This window comes from Pseudorasbora parva, chromosome 19 (genome assembly GCF_024679245.1).
Source record: "Pseudorasbora parva isolate DD20220531a chromosome 19, ASM2467924v1, whole genome shotgun sequence".
NCBI classification, from domain to species: Eukaryota; Metazoa; Chordata; class Actinopteri; order Cypriniformes; family Gobionidae; genus Pseudorasbora; species Pseudorasbora parva.
This window is the reverse complement of record NC_090190.1, coordinates 8,531,111-8,558,686: the sequence shown is the minus strand read 5'-3', so window position 1 is coordinate 8,558,686 and position 27,576 is coordinate 8,531,111. Positions and strand designations below refer to the sequence as shown.

General features: G+C 36.1%; 1 protein-coding gene across 1 annotated transcript in view; it reads left to right on the top strand.

Moving 5' to 3' along the window:
- The window catches only part of thsd7aa (thrombospondin, type I, domain containing 7Aa), a 143,430-nt gene that overhangs the window by 77,993 nt on the left and 37,861 nt on the right, over positions 1–27,576 (top strand). Inside the window, exons 5-13 of the mRNA XM_067426606.1 lie at positions 1,229–1,384; positions 5,983–6,186; positions 15,157–15,351; positions 19,969–20,221; positions 22,055–22,170; positions 22,861–22,993; positions 23,848–23,951; positions 24,946–25,140; positions 26,750–27,016. Coding sequence (XP_067282707.1) covers positions 1,229–1,384; positions 5,983–6,186; positions 15,157–15,351; positions 19,969–20,221; positions 22,055–22,170; positions 22,861–22,993; positions 23,848–23,951; positions 24,946–25,140; positions 26,750–27,016 — 1,623 coding nt within the window. The remainder of the gene's footprint in view (positions 1–1,228; positions 1,385–5,982; positions 6,187–15,156; positions 15,352–19,968; positions 20,222–22,054; positions 22,171–22,860; positions 22,994–23,847; positions 23,952–24,945; positions 25,141–26,749; positions 27,017–27,576) is intronic.

Genomic DNA, 27,576 nt, shown 5'->3' with positions numbered 1-27,576 from the left:
ATAATGTATGCGTTATATTACAAAAAATACTGAAAATATTATTAAAATGTATAAAAATAGTATATTTGATAGACTTTTATAACCACGAAACTTCAGATTTATTCTTCAAGGACACATTCAGTTGATCAAAATGTACAGAAGTTCTTATGAACTTTACATTCATCAAAGAATCCTAAAAGAAAAGTATCACAGTTGCCACAAAAATATTACGCAGCACAACTGTTTTCAACATTAATAATAAGAAATGTTTTAGCACCAAATCAGCATATTAGAATGATTTATGGATTAGTGATTTTTTGAAAAAAAAAAAAAAATTGGTAAGCATGAAAGACTCCAAATTTTTCATCTGTAAAAATAAATAAAAAATTATTTAGACCCAAAACATTTGAATGGCAGTTTATGTAAAATACATATTATTTAAATGTATGCTTTAGCTTAATTAAAAATAAATGAATCTACAGACTTTTTGAAATTGTTTTTTGGAAATACTCAGGGCTTGAAATGTGCTCACCAGCCACTGTGGCTAGTGGTTTTTCAAAGTAATGTATATTATCTTGTATTTTCATTATCTTATTGGCAACAGGTATAGTAGGCTGCTGTCACATTAAAGTGGAATGCATGGATCAATTATACTGTTACACATGTGTTTTCTTTCTCAAATGTTTACATTCACTCAAAACATGTGTTGAATATTGCCAAGACGGGCATTTTGACATTACTTTGTACAAGCATTTGTCTAAGTGTAATAAGCATTGAAAAAAAGCCTGAGAGGTTGATTTATGTGTGAGCACAACATCGGTGGAAATGAGTAAAATTATGCTCAATACACGGCTTGAGGGGTGGGTGTGTGTCAACTTGCTGTCTGAGAGATGAGTGAGTGAGAAAACGCAGCTGGTATCGTGCAACTATTCTGCAGAAAATCAGTATTTGAAGTGTGTCAGGCATTTCAGTATCGAAAAACATATATTTGCACTTTTAATTTGTTTTTAGATGCCCTTTTAAAAGACTGCAATTGAAAAATGTTGATATTTATATAAAAATCAACCCGCCAAGGTGTCTAGTTGGAGACTGCTGAAATCCACCTGCATTAACGGTTTGGTGGGTGTTAATGTCAAGCCCTGGAAATAATATACTTATTTTGTGTGTATATTGTATATTCATATCTCACATGAGGTAAATCAATTTTTATAGGGACTCTCTAACAATGTGTGTCTATGTGTCTCTTCAGCCTCGCGGCCAGTGAACAGTGACCTGTGTTTGGGCATTTCTCCTAACACCACCCAGCTCTGCCATATTCCCTGTCCTGTGGAGTGTGAGGTGTCCTCCTGGAGCGCATGGGGGCCCTGCACCTTTGAAAACTGCCAGGATCAGTCTACAAAGAAAGGTGAGCACAGTCTTAGCTTGAACAATAGGACCATCTCGTCTTTTACAGTTTAGTATGGGGAGCAGCCATTTCACCCATCTCACTAAAACAGAACAGATCAATAAAAGTCCTCTTTCATTGTAAATCACATGAATTGTGTACGGGAACCCTTTCAACATATAACTCACACCGCCCCACCTCTCACCTCTATCTGCGCCATCAGCATCCGGGCCATAAACTTATCACCGCCTACTGGGGCAGAAGATTCATTGTCTCCAAGGTTTATGAACCAGGAGCACTGTAGAGGGAACAACAATGACAAGGAACCCACAAAAAAAGAAAACATGTCACAAAAAAAGAAACAAATCAAGGGTCGGATGTCTTCAAATAGACAAACACAAGCTTCAAATGGTCTTTAGAAGGAACCGAATCTGTTAGATTCACAGGATGGTGGTTTACCGAATGCTGCTGACAGTTACTGGTGTATCAAAGGTGCTGGCTGCTTTTCTCGTTAATTATGGCTGGGACAGCGACCCGTGCCATGACTAATGCATATTGACTCTTCCCTAATGAAGCGGCTCAAAAGGATGGGATGGGAGGAAATTCTCCGCCATGCATCTTAATGATGGATTCTCTCTGAATCTGTGTTCCGCTCTCTCTTTTCAAACGCCCACAGTTCATTCTTAATGACATATAGCTGTAATGGCAGGCCTCTGCACTTGTGTGCACACTTTACAGTAGGAGGCTTATTTTTTACATATCTCCCGCAAGAGGACAGAATAGGTAGTATAACATTAACAAAACACATCAGTAATTGTAAGCTTTTGGGTCATTGATATAAAATTTGAATTGCAGAATTGGGTAAAATTGATAAGAATTGGTTCTGTTCTAATCTGTCAAACATTATAACATTATGTTTCATTAAAAAAAAAAAAAAAAAAAAAAAAAAAAAAAAATATATATATATATATATATATATATATATATATATATATATATATATATATATATATATATATATATATATATATATATATATATATATTTAGGTTTAATATTGCATTTTTAAACATGAATAAATATTAAAATATATAACTTTATATTCAAGTTTAAAGGTGCCCTAGAATGAAAAATTTAATTAACCTTGCCATAGTTAAATATAAAGAGTTCAGTACATGGGCATCACATACAGTGAGTCTCAAAGACCATTGCCCCCTCCTTCATATGTAAATCTTGTTTGTGAAAAACACCACGGAAAAACAGGCTATTTTCAACATAACGCCACCTGTGACGCAATCGATCGAATCCTTAATATGTACGCCCCCATCATTTGCATGTCAGCCCATGTTCATTGTCAGGCGGAACTGCACAGTGCGCAGCCGTCGGGAGTTCAGCAGATAAACAAGAGTCACGCGAGGATAGCGAAACCGGCAGATCATTGACACAAATGTCATGTTCCAGGCTGTGCGGATGACGTGAGGACTTTTCATAGCTTTCCCACAGATATTTTTTGATGTTTATTTACAATTGGATACCACAACAATTGAATTCAAAGTTGCTCGGCCCATTTCACCACAGAGAGTTTTTCTAACCTGGGGCCAAAATCAAGCAGGATTCGCTCAGCATCTAAAACTGAAGATTCCCATTCCGATTCTAACCGTATTCCTGCAAGCAGTAAGTAGTGATTTTATTCACTTCTTGACTGTCGAACCCATTTCTGATTAAATTGAACGTTTCTTAGTAAGACATTAAGATAATATCCCCTGTGTTGTCAAGATCTAACGCAAGATGCTAGTATTGGAAACTCCAAGTAGCTCACATAACAGTTTGTCAAATGACAAAGGTTAATATTCTTTCCTGCCAGTGTTGTCATAAAATACAACAGTAGATACGTATGTTGATCCTTTTTGATGGATTGAAATCTAGATTAGGCTATATTTCATCATTAACACATAACTCAGAAGCTAACTATGTTTACTACTACTGTTTAGTTGCTTACAAATCGCTCAGTCGATCATTGTATCTACGTCACCTTCCTCACCATCTAAGTTGAAACGATAGTCATTTGACAAGGCTTCTAGTCAATTTGTTATTAAATAAATATACATTTTTAAGAACTGAAGTATGATTATTTTGCAGAAGATGGGTAGTAAACATGACACTGACTAATATTTTGTGTGGCTTCTACATTACTTTGTTTGGCTAAATAAATCGACTTTTAAATCAGTACTCTACTGTCAAACTGTTACTGTAAACAGCATATTTACGCGCTACCCAGTTCAGTTTGTGATTCAAAGTTAAGAAGCTATCATTGTAAAATCATTGCCATGACGGATGGTATATATTTGTTAGCTGTCATTGAGCAGCAGTGCAGTGAAACAGCCAATCGGAGCAGAACTCTGATTTAATATTCATGACCCTCCCAAATAAGGCAAAAACAGAGCATTACATCCTAGGGAGAATTTCAAGGGTCGTGAAGGGACCTGTAAAACCGTATCTGGACAATTTTTTAACTTAAATAAGTCACTTACCCTCTATTTAGATATCAGAGAACAATTTAAAATCATTCAAACCATTCTAGGGCACCTTTAATATAATTTTGGTAACATTTTATTTTACAGTGCCCTTGTCACATATGTTACATGTACTTACCATAGTAATAACAGTAAATTATGCTCATGCATAATTATATGCTACTAAATCTCAACCGAAAGGTTTCACATTTTGGAATTGAATTTCACCCAAAAGATTTGCTGTGAGTTTGCACAACAACCAAATCCAATGCTGTCTACATATTGATGAATGTTGACCTTAAATAATGACCTGTATAACCTTGAGACTGTTCTTTTGTAACATATCGGTAATCTTTATTGTAGCCTGAACAAGCTACAAAAATAAGCCTGATGGGAGATAAAGTATAAATTACCTGTGACATCTCAACCTAAAGCCACAATAAAAGCCCCATGAGATTTTTGTATGGCTGTGCCTTTTGTCTTATTTTTATTTATTTTTTTGATTACCAATGGCTCATATGAAACCCAGTATCCTGCTTTTGTCTGATAAAGAGACAGAGGCAGCATACGGCATCAGACACCTCCGGGCTGACTGACAGGACGTGATACAATCCTCTTACACACCCACAATGAGCTCTATGCTGACCTTCTGATTAAATAAAGCCAGGAGGAGAGCGCGGGACAGAAATAATCAGAGAAAGGGACACAACTGGCATCTCCAGCTTTCTCCTAAAGGCCCCCCTCTCCCATATTACCTTATCGGCCCCAGACAGCAATGTGGATTAAACCATAGGCCAGGGACCAGCGACAGAGAGAGGAGGGCGATGGCAGGGTACATGTAGGTGACCTTGTGCTGGTCATGAGTCCAGTCCAATTTTTTTCATTCCTCTGGAGCCCTTTCCCTGCCCTTGAATGGGAATACCCCTGGCATCAAAGCTTCTTCTGTATTAATGGATTGCTGAATGCATTAGTCTCTTTGGTGTAAAGCAATCATAGTGGGGGGGAATATATTCATTATGATGAGCTGCTCCAGTAATTTATGTCATCTCGCATGCGTAATGGGCCGATATATTTAATGTAATATTACGGTGGTTGTGCAATGACACACTGTGACAGTTAAGAGATTGCACCAACTAACGCAAGGGATTGCACCAACTAGTTGATTAGTACAGAAGCGGTGGGTAGGTGTAGACTAGCAGTGAATATTGAGAGAAAAAATTCCTCGGCCCACAAATTGCTTCCCAGTGTAGCTGCTAGGGATGTGCTCGAAGCCAAATACATTTTTCAGAAAAGCAACAAAAACACAACTAATTATACTAAATCTATTGGTTAGCCCTATTATCGATCAAACACAAGGGTAAAATGATTTATTAAAAATACAAACTGTTATAAAGTTATTATTATATTATATATAGATTAAAAACTGTTATAATGTTATTATAATTTTTTTAATGTTTGTAACTTTTATATTTTAATATAATTTCATTTATAATTTATTCATGTGATGCAGATCAGAAACCTTCACAAATCATTCTAATAGCTGATTTGTTGCTCAAAAAACATTTCTTGTTATCAATGTTGAAAACAGTTGTTCTGCTTACTATTTTTGTGGAAACTGTAATTCTGGAGGATTCTTTGATGAATTCAAAACAGCATTCATCTCAAATAAAAAAATTGCATAGCCTTTGATACCACATGTTTATGAATAATATAAAATAATAGAATTGTATATTATTCATATATATATATATATATATATATATATATATATATATATATATATATATATATATATATATATATATATATATATATGAATAATATACAATTCTATTATAAAATAGTATATCACTTTTTTTCTGACCCCATATTTTTGAATGTATATTGTTCTATGTAATATTATCTATGTATAATAACTTGTAATTGCCAATATATTGGGAACTATGTGGAAGTGAAATCTTTTGCAAAAAACAACAGCAAGCAAACTACATATTACAAATCATTTGATAAATACAAATTGATAAGCATCTACTAATTAATTACTTATAAGTCAACTTACTGAATCAATGCCAAGAATGACTGAGTCTCGTCTGTGTTGTTCAACAGGTTTCAAACTGAGGAAAAGGAAGATCATAAATGAGCCCACAGGTGGCACAGGAAATTGCCCCCACCTGACTGAGGCAATTCCCTGTGAGGAGCCCAGTTGCTACGATTGGCTGCTGGTGAAGCTGGAGGAGTGTGTTCCTGACAATGATAAAGTGTGCGGACCAGGAACCCAGAACCCACAAGTGCAGTGTATCAACAGTGACGGTAACTGATGCCTACGCACACCTTCATAGTACTTGTTCCATCATTCATAATTATTCAAGCTAATTAAAAATCTTTGCTTGAATAGATTTTCTATTTAAGGGTCATGTCCAGGCGTGCACTGTGTCGAATGCAGTAACAAACCCAGATTGTTTTGTTCTTGTGCAGCTGGGTCCATTCTTGAACTCTGTCCACAGGGCTTATGTTCTGGACTCATGCCCAATGCCATAATTGCTGTTTTTGCACAGGCGGCTAGTAGGACTTCTCTATTGTTAGAGTGCCCAGAGGGGAAATTCTTAGCAATCAGAAGTGGCACTGCTGCCTTTTAGTCTTCTAAACACAAAGCCACATGTGCCGGGGCGGTCTACAGTCTAACTATCCCAAAGGCACAAAACTATGCAATAGCTTTTGGATGTTATTGGCTTGACTGCGTACAAGGTAGCTAGGGAAACCAACACCAGCACCATCTGCACCATCTGTGAGATCAGAGAAAAATACTGTTTACCTGGGGACAAGCACATGCCTGTGCCCAATAGCTGACAATGATGCCTCAATATACTGAAAGAGAGGAAACGTGTATGTTGTAAAACGGTTTTTCCTTCACGTCTGTAAAAGCGTTTTTGTGTTAGGTTGTAAAACATAGACATCAGTTTAAATTGTGCCTTTTTGTTAAAGTACCCCATTCTACTATTTTAAAGGTTTGTAATTCTGTTTTAGATATCTACTACAAAAGGTGTGTATCCAAGGTCAAAATACACTTTGATTTTCTCATACTATATCTTAATTTCAGTTCTGGAAGCAGCCTTAGCTCTTGATGGTTTGCGTTGCACAACATCAGGAAAATCAGACCGTTCCTTATGGAGCATGCAACACAGCTTCTGGTTCAACCCCTGGTAATTTCTAGACTTGACTATTGCAACGCGCTTCTGGCTGGACTTCCATCCTGTGCAATCAAACCGCTGCAAATTATCCAGAACGCTGTGGCACGTCTTGTCTTCAAAAGGGCTCATGTCACACCTCTTTTCATCTCTGCATTGGCTACCACTCGCTGCCTGCATCAAATTCAAAGCTGTGACTCTTGCTTATGGATCCACCACAAGCTCAGCACCTGTATACTTTAACTTGTTCCTATGAGTCTACACCCCCACCAGAAGCCTTCGCTCAACTAACGAGCGGAGGCTTGTGGCATCATCACAGAGAGGCATGAAATCCCTTTCCAGAACCTTTTCATTCACTGTTCCTGGTTGGTGGAACAATCTTATGGTGTCCATAAGCATGACAGAATCACTTGCTTTATTCAAAAGACATCTCTTCCATGAGCACTTAATCTTATCATTAAAAAAAAATTATTCCTCTACTTTTTCTCTTTTCCCTCCCTTTTCTGTTTTTTGCTAATCTAAGTAATATCCAAATCTTTGTATTTATGACCCTTTTTGTGTTTCTTGTCTGCTAAAAGTCTGCTAAATGCATAAATGTAAATGTAAATGATACACAGCGATGGCATTGGTTTTACCGTATCAATTCCACCATATCAAATCCTCATCCTTTGGCAGTGCAGAGGGGTAGATTTGCTTTCAAAACACAGAAAACAGCGTCTTCTTCTTAACATATCGACAACACAAACCAAACTCTTCCAGACCAAACTCTTCGATACCTACAGTGTTTGAGGGTCCACGCAGATATTGTTAGTGAGCAGCAAATGAAGACTAAAGGCTGGTGTTATGCTCATGTGTTACAAACCTACATAGGAAGTAAGACTGGAATTACTGACATTTTATTTCAGCAGTTCAGAATCAGTTATTTATTTTAGGATACAATTACATTTACTTGGCATGCACTTTGAGCTTTAAAACTTTGCAGACCTTTTACTTTTACAAACATCTATATTACACATGCACTGCATTAAAGGTAATATTGAAAAGAAAAAAAAACATAATAGGGGCACTTTAATAAAATACATACAAATATATATATATATATATATATATATATATATATATATATATATATATATATATATATATATATATATAGTAAGTCTTTTTAAAAAGATAAAACCAAGCGGCAACCTCCCGCGATCTCTCTTGAAGCCAATACAGAAGTAATGTAAACTGCAATTCCTCGACTGGCCACTAGAGGCAGGCTCCAGAAGGGAGTAGAATCTCATTGAACCCCATGTTAAAATGCCCAACTTTACAGCAGAAAAAAAACATGTTTACAGCCTGGTACAAATTGTGGTTTTGGTCTATACTGCTGATTTTGCCCTTCATGACAACTGTGAGGGGGGTGAATTTTTTGATAACTAATTCGTTTATAAAGCCTTAAAGTTCTGCATAATTAAGGGCGTGGTTACTTTGAGTGACGAGGATAGCCATTTATTTGCGGTCTATAGTCATTGTTTCACCTAACCCACATCCCGCCTTTTTGCCCATTTTCTGTTATCCGGGAGTGATGCGATGACTCACTCTCAAGATGGCATCGCCCAGCTCGCCCATACTTTAAGCTTCAGAACGGCTTATCGGAATCCTATGGGGGACGTCACGGATACTACGTTCATATTTTTTTACAGTCTATGGTAAAACATACATAAATTAAAGGGGGGGGGGGGGGGGGGAGAAAGGAAACATTCTATTCTATATATTAAGTAATATTTCAAAACAATACAAAATCTTACCGACCCCAGACTTTTGAATGGTAGCATACACAAACAAACATGAAGAACATGAAGCACAAATGACTTAATATTGCTTAAGATTGGCTTGACAGTTATTACATTGTTTACTCGTACAGTTTGAGAAGCTTTTGTACAAAGCCACTTCTATATCTAATTATGTAGAGCTGGAAAATCTTTTGTCTGTCTTGGTTTTGATTGATATTATTTATAGAGCCTGCAACTTCATAGATATTTGAGAAGTGAAATGACCCAGCTATGTTGTACTAACAATTTTTAATGGGATTTTATGGATGAACACTTCTCTCTGGTTTATGAGGGAGCAAAATTCATTGACACAAACCTGATTAATCCAATCTAATTAATTTAATATAATAGAGACTAGAGCATAGCTGAGTGAATATTTTAACAAACGAAGTGGAAAGCCCGTCTCCAACACATGGAAGTAATAGGTTCATTCAATGTCCTTTTTCAAAAATAATTAACCTTAAATTAATGTGGCTATGTGGGACAGGTAGAATATCCAGTTTTTAAAATACAACTCAGTGACTTCTTTCCTTATTGTTAATGTCTTGTCTGGAGGTGCGGCACGACTCGGCTTGCATTAATGAATCAATTATGAGCGTGCACTGTAATTGTATTTTACATCCTCACATTTCGCTCCTTGTTCCAGTAAATTTCTGTGCGCGGACATGGCAATTACTGTGACATTCCAGAACCTCAGCATTCACATCACTAATGAGGACTCGGGGGAGAGTGAAAGAGAGATAGAGGCAGAGTGCGTGTGTGCGCGCGTGTGTGTGCGTGCATGCGTACGTGTGTGTGTGTGTGTGTGTGTGTGTATGTGTGTGTGTATGTGTGTGTGTGTGTGTGTGTGTGTGTGTGTGTGTGTGTGTGTGTGTGTGTGTGTGTGTGTGTGTGTGTGTGTGTGTGTGTGTGTGTGTGTGTAAATCAGTTTTGTGAGGCTCATAATCAAGCATCCCATTCACACCAACTGAAGGTGTCATACTGTCTGTGCCTCAGCTGTCACCACGGCGACGACTGCCACTTCCCCCTGGCCCTCACACAAACCTCCTAGACAGTTACCCTGTGACGCCTTCCTTAACATGCCATGTGAAACAACTGTACTTTATACAATATACAGGTCTGATTCTATAGCTTTAGCTTATTGAATTAATTAAATTACTAAATATTTAGCTAAAGAAACTGATAATCCTAAAATGCATAGCTAACTTTTCTCCTCTTAAGTATATATGTGGGTCAAAGTGGCCCGGCATGGTATAAATATGATGCAAAGCACTGCTCATTTTGTCACTGAATTGGTAATTTATTGATTTAGACTGCCGTTTGTGGGTCAGATTTTGCCTAGGGACCCAAATGCCTTAATTAACCATGTATTTCAAACCTGTATGACTTTCTTTATTCCGTAGAAGAAGAAGAAAAAAGCTGCATAAATAATGATATAATGATAAATAAAACAGAATACATTTTTTTGAGTGCAACAGTGAGGTTCTAAAAGAATATATATATATATATATATATATATATATATATATATATATATATATATATATATATATATATATATATATATATATATATATATATATATATATATATATATATATATACTTTTATTTTCAAACTCAAAACAACAAGCGTGCACACTCTCTAGTGTCACTTTCTCAGAACTCTCAGATACCTTTTAACTTCCAGGTTACGGTCCTTCCGGGTTACGGTCCTTCCGGCTTCCGGGAATGCTCAGTCTCTGGGGTGCGTCAGCAGTCGCTTTCTCTCTTCCCTGCTTCTGTTTCTCCAGGCATTTTATTCTCTCTCCACGGCCATTACTAAAACAAGATACAGGTGTTATCAATCTGCGTCCAACCCACTCACTTACCGCTCGTCCCGAGGCTCTCTCTCCCGCTGCAGACCTCGCTGAACCACGCCTCCCTTGCCACATATATATATATATATATATATATATATATATATATATATTTTATATATATATATATAAAAGAAAACGTGATTTACCAGACCAGGCCACCTTCATCCATTGCTCCATGGTCCAGTCCTGATGCTCACGTGTCCACTGTTGACACTTTTTTTGGCAATGGACAGGGGTCAGTATGGGCACCCTGAGTGGTCTGCGGCAATGCAGCCCCATATACGCAACAAACTGCAGTGCATTGTTTATTCTTACACCTTTCTATCAGAACCAGCATGAACTTCTTGAGCAATTTGAGTTACAGTAGCTCGTCTGTTTGCCTGTGAGTCTACGCGCTGATATGAGAAAATATCCAATCATATACATTAAAGTTAGGGGGTGTTTAGCCGCGTTTTAAAGCCTTGATGGTTAAACATTTCATTTGCGTTTTACATGCGCTGAGCCGAACGCCTGTCAAACACACGTACTGGACTAAATAGTCTTACTGCGCTAATACTGTCAAATACACACAAGGTTAACATATATTAACACAGTCGGTTATGTCTAAAGTGAAAGTAAAATCTGTCTGTATGTGAGATGTGTCCAGGTCTTAGCGCAGTGATTGTGAACACTTGTCCTTAAAGGGACAGTTCACCTCTAATATGATGTTAAAAGAGAAAATCACTCATTGCGCTTGAGTAAAGTAATAATACAGTAGCTTTTAATCAATGTATATTCTATATTGAACACTACGTAGTTTTAATTTTAGCCTACATTTATTCATTCATTTTCATAATGAAATGCTACTGTACAGCTCTGAGCTGCCACTGTAAATCTTTATGTATATTTATTTTATATTATACAATACACTAGGAATGTATGCAAGGTTGTTTTTTTTTCAAGTCTTTTAAGTAAAATTAAGAAAGAGTATTACTAATAACTTTCTGTTCCTGTCAGCTAAGAATAGAATAAAAAAAGAAAATCGAAATCCGTGGTTAAAATCCGAGGTATGTATTGAACTGTGGACTAACTGTATTGTTGCATCCCTAATATATATATATACACACACACACACACACACACACACACACACACACACACACACACACACACACACACACACACACACACACACACACACACACACATTGAGAAATCAATGTTGAGGTGTCTCTTAATATACTCCAGAGCTGTATATAAATGTGCAGTTTTATACTCCGTAGTTTTTTATTCCATTATGCTCTTTGCAATGCTTCATGGGATTGCAGTTCCTTCTTTCACTAAAGCTGTTAAGTAAACAGTCTTGTACCTTTGTATTTTTCAAGTACGTTTTTGCTTCAAATCAAACTTTGTAATCTTATGAATCACCTCATAGCTGGTTGACTTGGTTCATGGCTTAAAATGCTTTAATGGAGAAAAAATACTTCTGGAACCAACGCCATTGAAAAAGTGGGAAGGCACTGTTACAATATTGCCTATATACTGCCATTATTGTTCATACATAACAATCAATGACCAACATATATAATCTAAGAGTTTTAATGTAATACTTTTCAATGTAAAATAGAAAAATACAAAACTGTTAGATCGCATGATCAAACACCTGTAAAGTCAGAAATTATCCATTTTAATCCAGTTATATCCTTACATATCTTACGGTATTTTAATGCATTGAAGAAAGTGCAGAATCCAAAAACTGAAAGAAACATTGACCATTACTCTGTTCCTCCCTAGCCATAGGCTTGCTGCAACACATTGACCCATTTAAGTCCAGATACCTTGCTCTAGTGAGGAATAATATGATTTGTTCAAGGTCACCTTTGTCTTTGTCCTGCCTCGCAGACGGGTAGATGGTGAATATGTTGTTCTGGCACCGGTGTTGAGCCGCCTATATAAATGAAATTAACTCTGTTAGTCCCTCCGAGTCAGTCTGCATTTAGCTGAACTCCCTCTCTCCCTCATTAACTTTGAGAAGAGTCACATGCAGCCTCATCAGAATGTGACAGCACTCAATAGAGGAAATGTCAGATGCTGTCTGGTACTTTTCCATCAGGGGACAGTCAGACGCAGGTGAGGTTTAACACATCTGAGATGTATAAGGGCCCGACGTACAGCTGATACTACATTTCCTCCAGCATACTCACTGAGTTATTCATGAGGACAGTTGATTTGTTTTTCCTGAATGATTTGTGAAATGTGCCTTATGTCCACATACGTTTTGTTTTATTATTTATTTATTTAGTCTTTTTTTATTTTATATATTTTTTATACATTTTATTTTTGTTTTGTTTTATTTTATTTTTAATAAAATAGTAACCAGCTAATGAACTGCTTAGATTGGTTACTTTGTTTCAAACCACAGCTAGCAGTTTAAGATAGATATTTTATCTTGTATAAATATGTGGCTGTGAGTAGATTTGGTGTATTTTAGAGTATTAAGATCGTCTTGTTTTTCAAATTAAACCTCTAAAAAGGCAAACGAATGTCTGTAATGGACTGTAATGATTTTTTCCTGGTGTGAAATGCTTCCTCTTGGATGTGTATCAGTGCCAGGCAGCGGTGTGAGGAAGTCTAACTCTTTCCCACCCCCAGTCTCAACTCTCACTCCTCATTGTCCCCTAGTGCCTCCCTTCTTCTCTCGATTATTGATTCCTGTTGTCTGGTGCTGATGAGAATAGATCTGTTGTGTCCCATGGGGTCATGCAGTGTCATCTGACTCAGTGGGTTCTCTGTCACTTTGGGCTCTTTTTCAGGGGTGGGGTTCACCGATCGATACAGGGGCGGGTGATCCACATGGGGTTGGTGTCCAAAACTAGGTCTTTCAGATGACCTCTATATGAGCAAACTATGTTTTTGCTTTTTTGTTTAGTTTGTTTTGTTTTTTAATGGATTAATTTTTCTTTGGGGTTTTTTATGATCGTTTTGCATTGCTTTGTTGTTTTGTTTTGTAACATTTTGTTAGCTTTGCTTTTAGTTTTTTCTGATTTAGTTAGATTTTGCTTTGTTTTGTTTTGTTGCTTTTTTATTTGGCTATTTTTCGTTTAGTTTGTTTCGTTTATGAAAACTTGATCCCCTCAAGTACACAAAAGAGCATAAAACACAAAAAAAACTATCATAGTGTTCATGTTACATAGTTGCAGTAGCTAAATTAGTTAGAATTTTGTTTTAATAATTGGAAACACCTTAGGACCATCTTCTCTTTCTGCCACAGTCTGTTATACTGGTTTAAATTGCAAACTTTTAATTGTGATCATATTATTTTAATTTCATTATCATAATCATAAACACACAGGTTTATAGTGCAAGTAGTTTTCCCCTTTATGCCACTTTTTTATTCTTAATTGTTTACATATAGGTGCTAATGAATTGGATATCTAGCACATTCAAAAAATAGCTTCTTTTTGCGTTGCAAAATAAGGTGGATGGGGGCATTTTGGATGTGGACAGCCTTATAAATGTAGTCTAGATTCCTTTTTATTTGATCAATGGCCCTGTTTGTGCATACATATTCTACTGTATATGCAGGGTGCTAGCACCAGATTTACTAACAGCTTGCGCTAGTGCAAACCCTCTTTTGGTTTTAAAAAACTACTATCGGCGATGAAAAGACGTGAACAGCGTTATTTTTGCGATTGACCTTATTGCATATGCATGTGTTGGAGTTTGCCTTTCAGACGCAAAATTTATGGTGAGTATTTAAATGAATCATGCAAGGTGATTTAGTAAGGTTTGCGCTCGTCATTTTATTGGTGTTTGCACCATTACCACCCCCAAAAAAGCACGTATTAAACCAGATGCTAGTAGATTGCATTGGTCATTATGGAAATGATCCGGCTACGTCTGTACTTTAATTTGCTAGTCGTCAGTAGATCACACGCAGGACTTTCCACTCCCTTCATCTTCATCTTTTTTTTATGTAATTGCGCTCTCACGCTAATTTGTCCTGTTTAGTAAATCTGGCCGTTTATGTGTAAAGGAGTACAGTGGGTGTTTTTTACTTAGTGTTTATGTGCACAGTCTGGAATGGAGTAGAGATGACAGACAGCACTTGGCATTGGATCACATGCACAGTGTGAATTCTCTCTGTGGTTAGATTTGTATTGATGTTGTATTGATGTTCACACAATTTAAAACTCTTCAAATGAGTGAAGTTTCACTTTGCTTTTCCCTTTTTGAAACCTGTTGGTATGTTTCTTTGTGGATACAAATTTTATTACGGTTTGCCCTATCATTGTGGTTTCTAATTTGTTCCAGTTTGCCCTATCATATTCATTTGGTTCCATATCAGCTTCCACAAAATGTTTTCTAGTCCATAGGGATCCTTATTTAGGATGCATGCGAGATTATAACAGACCATGTGTTTTGCTGTTTCCAGGTGAATATGTGGACCGGCAGCTGTGCCGCGATGCCATCCTTCCCATGCCTGTCCTGTGTGAGGTGCCTTGCCCCAAAGACTGTGTGCTCAGTCCCTGGACTTCCTGGTCTCTGTGTTCCAACACCTGCTCAGGGAAGAACACCGAGGGCAAGCAGACCAGAGCACGCTCCATTCTGGCCTACAACGCAGGCGACGGTAGGGTTTTTACCATTATCTAACTTTTATACTTGACAATGATGTACCTTAGTATGTTACTACATGGTATGCACATTGCTGTCTTTGTTTATGAGACTTTTACATGGAAGTTATTTAATTATGCATCTTTATGATATCACAGGCTTTTTTGATGGAACAGTAAGAAGTTATTCATAAAAATTCATGAATCATGAATTTTAAGAATAAATTTATAAAATTTATGATCAGTTCAAACATATTTCTGAATAATATTGTAAGGTTCAAAGTTTGTGGTCAGGAAGATATATACATAATCATTTGAACATTTAATTTAAATGACTAACCAAAAGAAGTTTGGTGCAAGTGCAACATTGAGAAGTTTTAGAATTCATTACCATCGATTCACATACAGTATGTGATTCTTCTAAATGATATTTTATTTAGTTTAGAGAATTTATTCAGCAATTTTGACATCAGGTCACAGGGGCTCGATTGGTTTAAAATTTTTTGACCTGCATCATCCAGTTTTTCTATTTTACCATAAAGCAATGCTTTATTTAATGCACATTATAGTCCTTTTTGTGATTAATATTTTAATTAAGTATTGGATCATCTAGATTAGGTGTTTTGCTAATTTAAGATCTTGATCACTTCATAATATTGCACCCCAATACCTTACTCAACTTCTCCATGTTTACACTCCATCCCATGCTCTCAGATCTTCATCTTCAATTTCTCTTGTGGTACCTCAGATTCGACTAACAACCAATGGTGCCAGATCATTTAGTTGAGCCCCGTTTCCACCAAAATTACCCGGAACCATTTGTACCAGGAACTTTTTTACAGGAACTTTTCTCCCCCCCCCAGACCTGCAACTGTCTGCGTTTCCACCGCGATCTAAAGTTCCGAGAAGATTAGGCAAATTAGTCCGGTGATGTAGGACTGCACGCAACTGCTCCTCCAAGTCAGTGACGGACAGTAATCATTTTTGTGTGTACCGATTAAAAGATTTAGTGGACTGTTTACGTGAGACGTTATCTAAACCGATCTGGTGTTTACATGTGATGACTTTCAGTCGCAATCATTTTGTCACATGCAGTCTGTCTGCCGCATCAAAAATATCAACGCTGTTTTCTCCAGCAGCTGGAATGTGTTAAATGTAGCCATAGCAACTCTTAACGGCCACCAGGACTAATACAGTATTATATAAGCAATTTATCTGTTGTGTAATAATCATCTCAGAAAAAAAAAAAATTCTTCTGTCAGGCGCAGTTAAAGTAAAACCTGCCTGGGGCAATATACGCTGTGTCCTTATTCCAAAATTATCTTCATAACTTACGAAATAAAAAGTTTACCCCTCAAAAAAAGCTAAATTAAAATAAGCTTTCCTCTCTTGTTAACATGAGTGCGGCGTGCGCTGTCACGTCATGTAAGGACGCACAGTTAAAAGTAATCAGTCAGGTCATTTACATGGTGAAAAATATAGACTGTAAACAAATTAATAACGAGTATGGAAGAGATTCAAGCTGTGCTGCTTTTGCTGGTTATGTATAGGTTTACTAAGAGGTAATTAACAACGACAGAAAAGAGCACTAATATGCAGATTCAGCAGCATGCAGCATATTCAGAAAGCTTGTAAAGCTAGATTTAAAATGACAATGTATTATTATCAGCTATACGGACATTGCACGTGAGATGGCTGAGACAAACGTGCGCCATCAGAGAGCAAGACTCTGATATTTACTGAACGTAGACCGAACCTCGCAAAAGACTTTAAAAAATGGCGTTGAAATAAAATGCTGAACCAATCAGCATGTTCTGCGCCCAAGTCCCGACCTCGAAAGTTCCTGAACTTTGAAAAAGTACTACCTCGCGAGCAGGGCCGTTTGGAGGGGGAAATATTTACCCGGAACTTCATTTAGACCCTGGTTCCTGCGGTCTAAACACACCGAGTACAACCCAAAGCTGGTTCCTGGGTAAAGTTCCTGTGGTGGAAACGGGGCTTTAGGCTGCCCCCCGCTTATGGAACGCTCTTCCTCTTGATGTTCGTAACAGTGATAGTTTATTGACTTTTAAAACGTCTTAAGACATATCTTTTTATACAGGGTTTTTTATAATGTGTTTTATTGAGCCTTGACTGCACTTTTTCTATATATGCGGAGTGTAGTGATCTGTATTTTTATTGTGAGGTGACCTTGGGTGTCATGAAAGGCACCATTAAATAAAATGCATTATTATTATTATTATTATTATTATTATTATTATTATTATTATTATTATTATTATTATTAAGGTCTCTGCAAAGAATGCTACTCTCTTAAATATAATCACTAGATTGACTTTCTACGGTTGTGCATTTGTTATCCATGCAGATGTTCAAGTAGGCATGTAGCAGATTCTGAATATCTTACCGCATGTACCTCCCTTATATTAGTTTAACTTTCTTCCATGTATGCAGACTAAAAAAGCCGCCCATAACAAGGTAATAAGGTTCTCTGAGTGTTAAGTGATTCAATCCTCAGGTGAGCTCAGGCTGTAAGAGTGTATCTGATGTGTAATAGACTGATGGATAAGTGGTTGCTTTGGGCTAAAACCTCTTCCTTCCCTCTTCCACTCACCGGCCAGAAATCCATTTCCACAAATATCCAGCTTGAGGGAACAGGTCTTGCACTGCTAACTGAGAGCAAATCGTCCTGGTTTGCTTCAACATCACATAATTTTTATGGTCATTCTAGTGCTAGAATCAAAGGCAGTGCGTTTGGTGCATCTGTGGAGTGGGGTGCTTTATATATTACAGATTAAGCCCAAATGTGTGGCCACATATGTGCAACGAAGCATTCTGCCCTGTGGCGAATTGTGCTACGTGCTGTGGTCGTCTTTTAGCCTTCAAACGATGCAGGAGACGGTGCACCAAATTGATGACAAGCGTCTGAGAAAGCAGGTGTGTGCTGACAGTAGCATGAAGTTTAGTAGATCCTGTTCTGTTTACCATCTGCCTCTATATGAGATGATAGTGAGAATGGCATATGTAGCACTGGTCATTTTGCTGTCCATGTTGAGCATGAAGAATGAACAGGAAGAACACTGTCTCGGTAGGAACTGAAATTTAATTTTAATTTAATTTATTTTAAAATTAATTTACATTGCAGTGTCAAAGTGGTAGTTGTTGTTATGCGATTTTCCTGTTTTGCGCAAAAGTTAAATTTGCAACTTTGGATGTAAAGCTGAATGGCATTGACACCTCACTGTGAGGTTCACAGATCACAGACTGAGCAGTATCACCATTGCAAGGCACTGACCCCTGGTCAATGTCCTGGAAAATAGTGAGTATACCAAGATGAAATTTTAATGGAATGTTAAAAAATTAATGGTTATACATGCACGATTACAAATGCACCACACATTTGTTCTGTCTAAGTGAAGGGCTTGACTATTTCAAATTTACCACTTCTTAAGGATGTCATGAAGGCATCACTGCGTTCTACATCAAATGAAGATTAACACAAAATGAAATGTTGACGGCTGGAGCTGCGACATGAACTGCTGTTCTTAATGGTGCAGAGATGGACCAAGAACATGCAATTACTCTGAGCTGTGCACAGACTCACTTTTATAATTGTACAAAGGATTAGTCTCCATCTGAGTCACAGGTCAATAAACAACCGGAGGGAGTGTTAATCCCCATTTGAAACAATGTGATTCTGGCGCAGCTTTTTGAAGCTCTGCTAATGCACTGCCCTGGCGTGCCCTGTCTACTATGAAATGCTTGGGATGTCAAATAACCCTCCTTTTGTTACTCTGAAGAGTTTGTTCTCTATTTCAGGGCCATTATGGTAGCTGTTCATAGCTGCTGGCGGCAAGCGTTTTCTAATGGTTCTCACGTGTTTAATGAAGTGTGTGATAATAGTCCATAACCTTTTTATAAATGAGCTGAAGGACTCTGCGTTGCATTGCTACAAATGATGAGTCAATTATTCATTATTCCTGGTGGTCTTGAACAAGGAGAACTGCTTTGATGCATGGTTTGTTCATTTTTCTCATTCACTGGTTTACCATTTTCTCATCGATCGGTGTGCGGTTGTTAATACGCACCTCTGAGATAATGGCTGACCGCTCCGTGGGGATTCTGGTGCTTCGCGGGACTGCAGGTTATAAAGAAAACCAGAGAAACACTCATCCTAACGGGAATGATTGGTAGCATCTTACATAGACTCATTCAAATTTTATCAGGACACTCATTAGGCCAACTTTTAGCTGACAGGTAGATGGATGGATGGATGGATGGATGGATGGATGGATGGATGGATGGATGGATGGAGAGATAGATAGATAGATAGATAGATAGATAGATAGATAGATAGATAGATAGATAGATAGATAGATAGATAGATATAGATAGATAGATAGATAGATAGATAGATAGATAGATATAGATAGATAGATAGATAGATAGATAGATAGATAGATAGATAGATAGATAGATAGATAGATAGATAGATAGATAGATAGATAGATAGATAGATAGATAGATAGATATTACATTTGTATATATTTGTAATAGAGTCTAATTCCCTGTGTATTATATTACAGATTATTTTTACAGTTTGGGTAGTAACACTTGACCCTTTTATCTTCTAGGTGGGAGTCAGTGCCCCAACAGCAGCACCTTGCAGGAGGTGCGAAACTGCAATGATCATCCCTGCACTGTGTACCACTGGCAGACGGGGCCCTGGGGTCAGTGTATAGAGGACACCTCCGTTCCGTCTGCCAACAGCTCGCTCAGCCGCGCCAGAGCAGGAGTCGGCACTAATGAGGCGTTCTGCTCGGTCGGCATGCAGACGCGCAAAGTCATTTGTGTCCGGGTCAATGTGGGCCAGGTGCCTCCTAAAAAGTATGTTTTTTAAAATTTGTTCTATAAATATCATGCGTTTCATTTATGGTATTGTATTATTTGTATTATTATTTCATATAATTTATATTGTACATTAAAAAAACAGGAGTATATAAAGTATATTGAGCTACTTAAATTGTGTAAAATATATTTATATTATATTATATTATAATTATTATATTATAATTATATTATATTATATTATATTATATTATATTATAATTATATTATATTATAATTATATTATATTAATTATATTATATTATATTATATTATATTATATTATATTATATTATATTAATTATATTATATTATATTATATATTATATTATATTATATTATATTATATTATATTATATTATATTATATTATATTATATTATATTATATTATATTATATTATATTATATACACCAGTTATTTCTGGTTCTCGAATCTTGAGCCTTTTTTAGAGATGCAATATTTTATTAATATTACATTTTTACAATACAACAGTTTTACAATTTGTATCACTGCACTGGTTTCTGCTGGATCTATACTGGCAGCATTTCTCACAGCGAGTATCAGTGGTGGAGGAGCAAACTTGCTATAATTTAGCTGTTTTTGTGTCATAGAATGTTGTTTTTATGTTTTCAAGAGTTTTAGGTGATTCATTATATAAATCATATTATATTATATAAATCATATTATATAAATCATATTATATTAATTATATTATATTATATTATATTATATTATATTACGGTATATACTTTCATTCATTTCTATAATATTTTTAAATATATATTCCTCACAAAATACAACAGAGCTCACTTATTGCTTTTTTTCTCTTCTAATTATTAAGCAGTTTAAACTATAATTAGATCCTCATACATATTTACTAATTGCCTTTATTTGTCTAAAAAAAGTGTCAATTCGGGTCATAGACATTCTTTTTTTATTGCCGTCTGTTGGAGCAGACATTAAAGTAGCAGATTATGTATTCTTTTTACAAAGCTCAATCTTGAGGTCTCCCGCTTGATCTTTATTGACAGATAGAGACTTTAGGTTGATGAGCTCTCAGTCGGTAGTTTTAAGAATCTGGATTTGGTCTTTCCCTGAAGGCGTCTACTGGGAAAATAAATGATGTGTTTATTTATTCAGTTTAATAGCAGCATTATTCTGTCAGTGGCTGTGGAAACAGGCTGTAGCTCAGGGACCCCATGCTGGCAATGGAAATGAGACCTGCTTTCTTCCCGGGGTTATTCATGTGCTGGGCTTTACCCACTGATCTACACATTCATATACACACACAGATATACACACGTGAGCCGCATGCTGATCGTTATGGGGTTTCATGTGAAAGGAGAAAGGATATTGGTGTGATGCACGGATAAGGAAGGGGATGGACAAACAAGTATTGTATATACAAAGACATACGTATAATCAAAACAAAAATGCAATATTAGAGGGATATTATTAGCTATTTATATACTTTACCTACCACAGGTTGGGGATCAGTAAGATTATCAAATGTTTTAAAAGTCTCTTATGCTCAGTAAGACCTAAAGATCTAAAACTGTAATATTGTGAAATATTATTACAATTCTAATATGCTGATTTGATGCTCACAAAACATTTCTTATCAATTTTAAAAAGAGCTGCTTAATATTTTTGTGGAAACCACTATATTACAGCATTTAACAAATAGATTGAATTGATTGAAATATTTTGAATTGTTTTGTAACATTATGAATGTCTTTAAAATTGAATGCATTTAAGATGATCCAAAGAACATACTGTGATTCTTCTAAAGAGCATCTGTACATCCTGTTTTTAATGTGTTTATGTGTAGATGTCCTGAGAGTCTGCGTCCCGAGACTGTAAGACCGTGTCTTCTGCCCTGCAAGAGAGACTGTATGGTCACTCCGTACAGTGATTGGACACCCTGCCCTTCCACATGTCAGACAGGTGCTGTTCTGCTTTTAAACACACATGTGTAAAACTTACAAATACTTTAAAACTTCTGATGCATCTCTTGAACTAAAGAAGAATAGAAAACTGTTTCTCAAAGGCTGAAGTTGTCTTTTTTTGACATCAGTAGATATTGGCAACTTTCAGCTTTCTGTCAGAAGTGTTAAGAAACAGATTCTTTGTTACCACAATAGCTCTCTATCAATAATATAAAGAGGTGTTGTTGCTTGGCAACCCTGCCTATAGGAACCAGAATAAGTATTATAATAAGCCGCCAATATCTGAATGAGCAGATTGTTAAATTAAGAAAACAAGCATTTCATTTCTTGTAAAAATATTTTTTCCAGTGAATATTACACTCTTACAATGTACAAAGAGAACTACCCTTGTTTTTACTGAAGTTCTATGGAAATAATGAATAATTAGATGCACATATTGCACCTATATAAAGAAGTCTTCACCCAGTGGAGAACTTCAGTAAGAACAATTACTGAATCAAGTTTATTAGAAAGGTATTTAAGTCATCAAACCAAAAAGCAGATGGTATCTGGAATATAAGGTTGGCTGAAACCGTTGTTATATGCAACACAGTCATACAGAGACTAATGAACCGATGGGATTGTACAGTGGAAGTGTTGCTTTTGCAATATTTTCCTTATTTATTCATGACAATTTAATTCTTTCCAGGTGCTACCATCAAAAAGAAGCAATCAAGGAAACGCATTATCATTCAGCTTCCGGCTAACGGGGGCCAGGACTGTCCAGAAGTGCTCTTCCAGGAGAAGGAATGCGATGCCTCGTCTGTCTGTCCAGGCTACAGGTGAACACAATACCTCGGGTTGCAATTTTAGTAAACACATTTGATAAAACTAATCAAAAGTTAAACAAAGTGCAATTATAAATTCCAAAATTGTATTTATTACTTAACTTACTATTATTACTTTACCATCATATCACTATATTATTATGTATTATGTGTATTATATTTAATTTTTAATTTTAGTATAGAAAAAAATATATATAAATAAAAACATAAATATATATGTATTTATATATTTAAGTTATATATTTATAAGTTTTATGCATTTTAATGCATCAGTTTATGAAACCTTAAAGAATTTAATTCTTTTCATTTAGTTCATTTATTTAAAAAAAATCTTACTGATCCCAAAATATTAAAACATTGTGTGTGTGTGTGTGTATATATATATATATATATATATATATATATATATATATATATATATATATATATATATATATATATATATATATAAAATAACGTTTTACTGTATTTTTTACACTGTTAAAAACAGTAAAAACTTTAATATTATAAACTATTATTACAAATTAAAATGAATACTTTCTATTTATATGTCATTTATATATATAAAACTTAATATTCAACTAAGTATTGAAATCAATTTTCAACTGAATTACTGATCTGCCCGCATTGACACTATATGATAATTGAACTGAGTTGAATCATCAGGGCAGAAACATCACCGTTTTCTCCAGAGCGGCTGTACAGCCAAATCAAATTCTGTTGCATTATTTTCCTGTTTAACACTGTAAAGCTGCTTTGAAACAATCGTCATTGTAAAAAGCGCTATATGAATAAAGGTGTCTTGTCTTGTATTAAAATGTACCTATATATATATATCTATGGGATAGGTGGAAAACCCACAAGTGGCGCAGGTGTCAGTTGGTGCCCTGGACCATTCGCCAGGACAGTCCTGGAGCACAGGAGACATGTGGACCAGGACTACAGGCTAGAGGTACAGAAAAACCCTCATTATCAACTTAAAACTGCCTACTGAGATGCAACATCTTTCATGCAACATCTTTCATGCAACATCTTTTGTAAAATAACTGTGCCTGTGCTTGTAGCAGTGCTTTACTTTGCAGATGGGTAGATAGTTAAACGCATGCTAAATGCATGATATTGGTGGTAATTTGATCTGTGACTGAGTGTTTAGCATCAAAGGTTTGTGCAAATGCTTCTGGATTTAAACGGAATGATCTTTAAGAGGTTCGGGAAGCTCTCTGAAGCAGTCAGAAGCTCAGCCCTTTGCTCTAACTCTCACCAGTAAACCCTTTCAGGGTTCAAATGCAGGCCATTACTGCGGTGTGATTGAAAAAACGTATTTGAAAATGAAAGATGAGAGTCTTATCTTCTATAGACCCCGAGAGAGTGGGTTTTCCTACTATTTAAGCATGTGATATCTCTGATAGAGATGCATTTACCGTGTATGGAAGGTTCTACTGTCATACAAGTATTTTAAAATGTTAGACTTTATTCAAAGAAAATCAAAGTATCTTGCTTATAAAAATGATGGTGTTAGCATATTTTGGTCTTTGAGTGAAAGAAAAGGTTTGTTAGTTCTTAAAATCACATATAGTAAAAGCTTCTTTAGATATCAACTTCTCAGCACTGCTTACATTAACAACCATTACCTGTAATAGTATCCCTCAATAGGCCAGCATGACTGAAGAAGCAATCCAATACAATAGCTTTCACCCTCATTCAATGATATAAATCTGGATCCAGCTACTCAAGTCAATAGGCATTTAACCGCCCTCTCGTGTAATCCATCACAAGATGCTTATCTTTATTCAGTATGTGTGGCTTTATAGGTGAGACTGGGCTGATATTTATCAGTGTTAACCCAGGGAAGTACTTTTTTTTGTTGCTGTTTTTTTTTTAGTTTTGTTTCTTTTTTCTGGCATACTGTCAGCAATTTATGATCTCTTTCTTCTTTTCTCTCTCAGCCGTCTCGTGTAAGAAGTTGGATGGTGGACCTGCAGACGTTGCAGCATGTCTCAAGTTTGCCGGTCCTATGCCTCAACTCACTCAATCCTGCCAGCTTCCATGCCAGGATGACTGCCAGCTGACCACCTGGTCCAAATTCTCATCCTGCGCCGCTGATTGTGTGGGTGTCCGAACCAGAAAAAGGACTCTTGTTGGTAAGTGCTGGATCAGCATGTCTAATATTAACTTCCTGATGCAAAGTCCTCAAACTGACTTTCCTCACTAATGTTGCTTGCTACTATACTAGATTACTGTATAATGCACAACATTTAATTAAAAATTCTTTCAGATACATTTTTGTCATTTAATTTATTATGAATATATTATACACTGCTTTTTAAAAGTTTGCAGTAGGTAAGATTTCTTTAATATTAATCATAAGAGCATACTAAGTCACCAAGGCTGCATTTTGCATATACAATACAGTATATATTTTTAAATTATATATATATATATATATATATATATATATATATATATATATATATATATATATATATATATATATATATATATATATATATACATATACATATATATATATATATACATACATACATACATACATACATACATAGATACACACACACACACACACACACACACACATTTATGTACATCTGTGTGTGAGTGTGCGTGTGTGTATATATTGGCTTTCATATTGTCATTGTACTAAAACCAAAGCTAATTCTTAAAATATTACTTGGGTAAAAAATATGAATTATTACATAACAATTTAATTCAAATATAATGTATTAAATCATTAAAGGGAGGGGTGATACTACTTTTAAATGTATGTATGTACATTTTCATAGAACTATATGCAGATTTAAGTCTTGAAATACAAAAATGTGTACAATTTATACATTTAGTTATCATATTTCTGTGAATCCCCTAGCACAGTGTTTCCCAAACCACATTCCTGGAGGCCTCCCCAACACTGCACATTTTGCATGTCTCCTTTATCTGACACGCCTATTTCAGGTCTAGGAGTCTCCACTGATAAGATGATTATTTGAATTTGAATTTGATTAGGGAGACATGCAAAATGTGCATTGTTGGGCGGCCTCCATGATCGTGGTTGGGAAACACTGCAGCACATCCTGTCCGCAGTGATTTGTTATATCTATGTGTGTATTGTTTAACACTGGTAAGGACAAATTCAAGAACATCTGTCCAGTCATGAGGATGATTGATTAACCTGAGGAAGTGTTTCAAATAGTTTTACAAATTGCTTTCTGCTAGATGCATATGCCTAACCGCACCTGCCAGAAATGTGGCTTAGTATAATCTTTAGTATAAAGTGTCCTGAGAAGCTTAGCCAGTTATTTAGAGTTTAACAAAATAGTGTGTGTGTGTGTGTGTGTGTGTGTGTGTGTGTGTGTGTGTGTGTGTGTGTGTGTGTGTGTGTGTGTGTGTGTGTGTGTGTGTGTGTGTGTGTGTGTGTGTGTGTGTGTGTGCGCGCGCGCGCGCCAAATACCTATTTGCTCTTTGCAACACCTGCTATAAGTCAAGCAACTTTGCTAAGGGATTACATGAGATAAGGTCTTTAAATTTGGATAAGTCTACTTATTCAGTGTGTTTTGACCAAATGAGCAAGAGACCATTACAGGATGATTTCTATTAACAGTGCATACTGTATCATATTATTACAAAGGATTTATTTCTATAAACATGAAAGCATTTTGAAATGGATAACACGACCTTCTAACTTTCGATCTAAGGATTGTATGTTTGTGTGATCTTTTATTTGTTTGGGTACAGGTAAAAGCAAAAAGAGAGAACAATGTAAAAACACACAGATGTATCCTCTGAGCGAAACCCAGTACTGCCCCTGCAACAAGTACAACGCCCAGCCTGTAGGGAACTGGTCCGACTGCATCCTTCCGGAGGGTGGACGTGTAGAGGGCCTGTTGGGTATGAAAGTGCAAGGGGATATCAAGGAGTGTGGCCAGGGTTACCGGTTTCAAGCCATGGTGTGCTACGACCAGGATAACCGCCTCGTGGAGACATCCCGCTGCAACAGTCACGGTGGGTGAAAAAACATGAAATGTCATTTCTGCATCACTAGTGTCACCAAACAAAAATGATTAACGCAAACAGGTTTTGTTAACACTTTCCTATATGCCAATGGACCAACAAATAGTGATGCCCCCAAACTCACATCATTGGTTAAGCCAGTGTTGCTGTGAAATATTTTTTTCCAAATCATCCAAAAATTATCAACCAAATTATTGGTTTTCTCTTTTTACAATTGTATCTAACAAAATAATACAAATACTAAAATATTTATTTAATTTTTGTTTTATTCTAATCATTTTAACAAACAAAATGAAATCCCGCACACTATCCTATCCTAAAAGGATAGTGTGCAGGATTTCCTTTTGTTTGTTGAGATTTTTAGATTTGGTTATCCTTCGTCCTATGCACCTATCTATTACCAACAGGTGTGCTATGGTAATTGTGTACTAATTGATTCTAATAATTGTACAAAATAATAATGTAATAAATCTTGCAAATAAATAATCAAATTTTACAAAAGTAACATTTCCTATGACGAATACAATAAATGCTAAATTAATTAAATAAAT